The 6,000-nt window shown below is 42.4% G+C and overlaps 3 protein-coding genes across 3 annotated transcripts; 2 read left to right on the top strand and 1 right to left on the bottom strand.

The window, feature by feature from the left end:
• Positions 1 to 23: 23 nt before the first annotated feature.
• LOC306703930 (gamma-crystallin M3-like) lies at positions 24 to 704 on the bottom strand (the record flags this gene model as incomplete). The annotated part of the gene is made up of 2 exons (XM_079170109.1): positions 455 to 704; positions 24 to 299 (listed from the first exon to the last, which is right to left on the bottom strand). The coding sequence occupies exons 1-2, from the start codon at positions 644 to 646 to the stop codon at positions 24 to 26; spliced, it is 468 nt and encodes a 155-aa protein (XP_079026235.1). The 5' UTR covers positions 647 to 704.
• Positions 705 to 2,608: 1,904 nt separating this feature from the next.
• Positions 2,609 to 3,815, top strand: LOC306704081 (gamma-crystallin M2-like; the record flags this gene model as incomplete). The annotated part of the gene is made up of 3 exons (XM_079170292.1): positions 2,609 to 2,617; positions 2,793 to 3,035; positions 3,540 to 3,815. The coding sequence occupies 3 exons, from the start codon at positions 2,609 to 2,611 to the stop codon at positions 3,813 to 3,815; spliced, it is 528 nt and encodes a 175-aa protein (XP_079026418.1).
• Positions 3,816 to 5,040: 1,225 nt separating this feature from the next.
• Positions 5,041 to 5,787, top strand: LOC306704083 (gamma-crystallin S-1-like; the record flags this gene model as incomplete). The annotated part of the gene is made up of 3 exons (XM_079170294.1): positions 5,041 to 5,049; positions 5,184 to 5,426; positions 5,515 to 5,787. The coding sequence occupies 3 exons, from the start codon at positions 5,041 to 5,043 to the stop codon at positions 5,785 to 5,787; spliced, it is 525 nt and encodes a 174-aa protein (XP_079026420.1).
• Positions 5,788 to 6,000: the final 213 nt, after the last annotated feature.

Genomic DNA, 6,000 nt, shown 5'->3' on the forward strand with positions numbered 1-6,000 from the left:
CAACACATTTATTTTTCTCTGCTTCAACAGGAATCCATTATACGCCTGACGGAGCTGAGCCTCGTGCCGCTGAATCCCACGTCTCTCATGCTCCTGTACTCTCCGGGCCTCATGTACATCTGCTTGCCTCTGTACTGGGGCTGCTCGTACATCAGCCAGTGGCCGTCCATCACGTTGCAGGACTGGCAGTCGCTCATGCGGTAGCGGTCCTGGATGTTGTCACAGTCGTCCATCAGCTCGTGACTCTGGCCACCGAAGTTCTCCCTCTCATAGATCTTCATCCTGTAAGAGCCTCTGTGCTGTGGATGAGCACAAAGAGGAGGACGAGGTCAGCGTAGGACTCCTGATTTACATTCTAACCAACATTTCAGCAGCACAGCAGCATTTTGAATCAATATAATGTTACTTAGACATTAAAGATTACTAGTTTATCTTTTTCAAAATCCTTCGATACCTGAGGAATCAAACGGCAGGATCGGATGGAGTCACTCATGCCGAAAGACATGTAGTCGGAGTACTCTCCCCTCCTCAGGAAGTACTGGCTCCCCGAGTAGTTGGGTCGGTCGTAGATCACGAAGCAGCCGCTCTCCACCCTGCAGGAGGTGCACTTGCTCAGGAAGGAGGTCATGTCGGAGCAGTCGCTCATGCACTCATAGGAGCGACCCTGGAAGTTCTTCTCCTCGTAGAAGGTGATCTGTGGAAAAGAAAAACACAACAAACTGATATGAAATAGGCCTGAATTTGTCTCTTTTGAAAAATGTTTTTACTTCAGTAAGCTTAGATTATATCATGTCCTTTTCTATTATCTTTCCCCACTTGTTTACATTCCTCCTAAACTGAAAAGTGCTTGTTTTCTGGTCTACTCCCTACAAACCTTGCCCATGTTTGATGATCTGTGTTCGTGGGAATCCGTCCAACAACCTGTGGCTTTTACACCAGGCGGCTTTTATACTTTATACGCGCCGTAACAGGGTTTTGTCATTCAAATTATCTGGAAGCTGATGAATAGGCAGCTCTGCGATCGCTGTTAATTTCATTTGTGCCATCCTAGTCCAGAACAAAGAGAGAGGGAAATGGGTGGAAGACACAAGGCGGGAGAGGAGGGACAAGGACTGAGCTGCAGTTTATACATTTCTCAGACGGGGGAAGATTAGAGTGACGAGAAAAAAGAACGGAGTTTGTACAGTCTGTCTGAATGGATTTGTCATGCTTCGTTTGAATGTGTTCAGACCGTGGCTGTCTGAAGAATAGGCATGACACATTTCAAATGGCTATGAGTTTATTTTAAGGTCCCTTAATATTAACTCTTACCTGAATGCCAAGAAATGTAATTATTTCATCTCAGTGACATCTGTGTTTGTTTATTTGAATGCCAGTAGGACATGACAACCATAGTGATTACATCTAGCTCTACTGGTTTACAAATGATATATTTAGAAAGACTCAGTATATTGAACAGCTTACAAAGGTTGGTATGAGTACATTTCTTTTAAATCACTTCTTTTCTGATCAGGTGTCCCAGTAAGCCGTGACAGTGTGACGGTGAGCCAACATGCATTGTACCTAAATGCAATTCAATGTTTTCTTTTCATTACTAACCAAAAACTGCTCACAAACTGCTTATTTTGATCTTTCTTCAGATCATAATATCCAGCTAATCCTGTGAATCCTTGAGTTATTTATTTTGTGCAATGGGCGCCATTACTGTATAATGCAGCAACAAAAGGGTTAATGAGGTCATGGTTCATTAAACCACAACATCCCAGGTTCAAATCAGGACTTCTTCTCTTCCTCTGCGTTGTCTTCTGCTGCGGCAGTAAAAAATAAATAAAACACCGGCTTTATTCAGCTCTTAAATAAAACCTTCTCACTGCAGACGTTTGGACATTTGCAACACAGATGTCATTCATAATATCAATACATGGCTGCAATCCGCCTAACGAGGCCATCGTTAATGTTGTTAGTTACACCTGAGCTTCCGCTGCTGCGAGTTAACCTTTGAGGAGACGACACTGCAGCTTCAGATGGGATTAAACACTGTTGGAGTGGAGAAAGGGTGTTGGGTTTAATGAAATAGATATTTTTTTCATTATGTTCAATCTGTTTTAAGAATCCAGAATTTCGCATGCAATGCTTAACTGACAATCAACTACTTATTTAACCAACTGGTCATAAGACGCTTAAGTCTGTAATAATGGAGTGAAAAGGTAAGACGGTTTCACGGTTTACTACCGCCAACCGTCGTAAAAGACTGCATTGCCATCATGATGATATAATCTCATCCTGCAAGAAGGCAAAATGACAACAATCTACCAAATAATTTCCCTTTCCTTTAAAAAAAGTCTTCTGATATTGACCAAATAACAATGAACACAATGGAAAGAATACGCACAAGTATCATGAGGATGGCTGTTGGCCTTAATACGTACTTTGATATGAGGCCATCACATGTGGACAAAGGGAAATCAAACTTGACCAAACCGTTTTGCTGATATGCAAATCAAGCTAATTTAGATGACAATAGTTTCCCCTCGTCTGCACATTCTGCATTTCGATATAAACCACAACACAGCTGCAGCTGGGTGGCAGGCAAGCAATATCATCAACAATGGGGAAGGTAAGGAGCAAATGCTGTTTTCTAAAGGTTTTCAAGATCTTTCAGGCAGTAACTATGTTTTTGTCAAGTTTGTTGTCATTTAAATGGCAGCCAGGCACAACAATATGCCGTTGTTGTATTTCTTACAATGCTGGGATGATAGTTTACCAGGATTGGTCCGTTTCCTTCCATCCAGATTGCATTCTTCGAGGATAAGAAGTTCGAAGGCCGACGCCATGAGTGCAGCACCGACTGTCCCGACCTGCGCTCCTACTTCGGCCGTTGCAACTCCATTAAGGTGGAGAGTGGCTGCTGGGTGCTGTACGAGCGTCCCAACTACACTGGCAACCAGTACATCCTGAGCCCCGGGGAATACCGTGATCCCCAACAGTGGATGGGATTCAATGACAGCATCAAGTCATGTCGCTCTATCAAAAATGTAAGCTCAACAACCAGTAGATAACAAACAGGTTACAGCTTCGAAAGTCATCATTTAGTGGTGATTGCCGTATTCAGGTAATAATATTGTTCATGCATCAGTTTTATTAAGCAGGGACACATTTACCACATACAGCAGTAGATCGAGTAAAACATAAGTCGACATGGGTAGTAGTTTACGTAAAATCAAGGACACAGCTTGATTTTCAAACATTTGTGGGTTAATGTTTTGCAGGAGAGTGCCCAGCTGCAGTCAAATACCACAGAGTGCACCAACCAAGCAGTAATCAGTCAAAGGCCAACAGAGAAAAAGGAGAGATAAAAGGCTCATGGTTTGGCAGCAGGGTGCTTTCCACTTCAATTATTGAAGGACACTAGGGAAGCAGCCAAGAAACCCATTTGTAGGTGTGAGCCAAGTGAATGAGGACACAGAGGATAGGTCAAATGATTGAGATACTAAACACTAACGCGATTTCCACAACTTTACTTCACTAACTCTTTCAAGGTTTATGGAAAGTCCTGGAAGATCAGGTTCTACGAAAAGAAGGATTTCGGAGGTCAGGCGGCAGAGTGCGCTGAGGATTGCGCGTCGGTTTACGAGGCCTTCAAGTTCCAGGAAGTCCACTCCTCCGTGGTCATGGATGGTGCCTGGGTCCTCTACGAGCAGCCCAACTACCACGGACACCAGTACTTCCTGGAACGTGGCGAGTACCACAACTACACAGACTGGGGCGCCACCTCCCCTGCCGTGGGATCCTTCCGCAGGATCACAGAGTTCTAGAACAGCAGTGTGACCATTGCCCCTAAGAGAGTTATGTGAATGCTAAAGACACCAAAGTTGTAGAATCCTTAAGAGAAATCTAGCTCCCGAACGTTGAGTTCTAGGACCCTCACAAGATTCCAAAGCCCTAAACCAAAATTCCAAATACTTCCAGAGTTCCAGAGTCCTAAAGCCACTGGGGTTCTGGAATGTTTAGTTAGTTCTAGAACCCTCAGGAAATTTAGAGTTCCAGAAGATTCTAGAACTCTTCAGTCTCCCACCTGCAGCTTCCATTTGAACATCTGTGCTTCTCCCCAGAACCCCGAGTGTTGCACTCAAATTAATAAAAGTATTTATTACCCAAAACGGTGACGTCTGTGTTCTTTCGTGTTACGTTAAATGTTTACCTCAACAGCCTTGAGTCTTGACTTCTAGTGTCCACCAGTATTCAACACAGTCTACATCCCAAGACAGGTTGGTGTCAGATCAGACCTGACATCGGCAGGGACATGTATTATGCAATATGAAAACTTTGATAAATGATTCATTCATTTACTCAACATTAGACATTGATAGTTAAAAACATTTTCATATCAACATGTTGCCTGTGAGCCACAAACATTTCTGCACAGATCCTGATTCAGAATGTACTTCACAATGTCATAATTCAGGTCAAAAATGTGTTTTAAGTTGTTATTCATGCACAACAGAAGCTTATAGTATGTCTTATATCTGTATTAGTTAAACATATTGTTGCAAATGTAACATATAATATAATAAAAATATATTGTTGGCAAATCTTTTGTCGCCCAAACAAGTGGTTTGCATTTATATCATCATGTTAATGAACTGTGGATTTTACCTCATAATTCTATGACTTCTGAGTAATAATGTTGCATATTTTTACTAGATAATTATTTAAAAAAAGGATAATAATGATACACTTTATTTGTATAGCACCTCAAAGTTCATAGCTTACATTAAAGCTTTAAAAAACATTTATTGCAGCGGTCCGGATCAGTTTGGATTGAGCAGAGACCGAGGTTTAGATACTTGGCACTGCTAAACAACCGTTGTGTGTGGAAAGGCAATTCAGTGTGTCAGAACAATGGGCAGACTCTAGATGAATATTTGGATTGTAATAACCGGTACATGCACTGCTAACCATGCATTTGGTAGTATTGTCTCTTCCATGTATAAAGAGTACTGCGTTTGTTACAGCATCTGGTGTTTTTAAGAGCTACAGATGGCGAATGTAAGGACAGCAATGCAAATGTGTGGTTTTAGTTGCAGGAGCTGATCATTTTCTGAATTTGGTGCAAGTAACATAGTCAATGAGAAACACGTTTGAACCCAGATGCAGTCTATAATCCTGTCTGTTCTTTCCAGATTGTGTTTTACGAGGACCGGGACTTCCAGGGAAAGTCCTACGACTGCAAAGGGGACTCGGCTGACATGCAGGGCTTCATCCGCCGATGCAACTCGGTCAAGGTAGAGGGAGGCTGGTGGGTTCTGTACGAGCGCAACAACTACACCGGCTACCAGTATGTCATCGGTCCCGGGGAGTACAATGACTACCGCCGCTGGATGGGCTTCAATGACTGCGTCAGATCCTGCAGGGTCATCAGGAACGTAAGGGCCGTAACAAAACAAAAGAAAAAGAACATCTAAACACACTTTCTTCCTCGTGAATCATTTCTTTGACTGTTTTTGGTTTCAGGCCAAAGGGGCGTACAAGCTGAGGCTATTCGACAGACCAAACTTTGTCGGTCAATCTTTGGAGTTGACAGAAAACACAAAGTACATCCAGGAGAAATGGCTCGGACAGGAAGTCCAGTCCTGCAAGGTCCTAGAGGGCTCCTGGATCTTCTTCGAACATCCCAACTTCTGTGGTCGCCAGTACCTGCTGGAGAAAGGGGAGTACCGACACCACTCACAGTGGGGAGCTCTGAAATCCAATGTGGGCTCCATCAGAATAATCTTGGAGCTGTAAATTAAACCAGTTAAGTAATGTGATGTTATGCATTGCAATAAATGTATTTGAAATGTTTGTTTGTGCTTGTGCAAAATTAAATTCAAATCTTCTCTTATCCATAGAAATCTAATATAAAATAAATGATGATAAAACAGTTAATTATCTATGAGGAGAATTTAAATCTAGTTAGCAAAAAATGGGGTTGTAATGAACTGAACACAATTATATCTC

Source organism: Pholis gunnellus (assembly GCF_910591455.1).
Source record: "Pholis gunnellus genome assembly, chromosome: 12".
Lineage (NCBI taxonomy): Eukaryota > Metazoa > Chordata > Actinopteri > Perciformes > Pholidae > Pholis > Pholis gunnellus.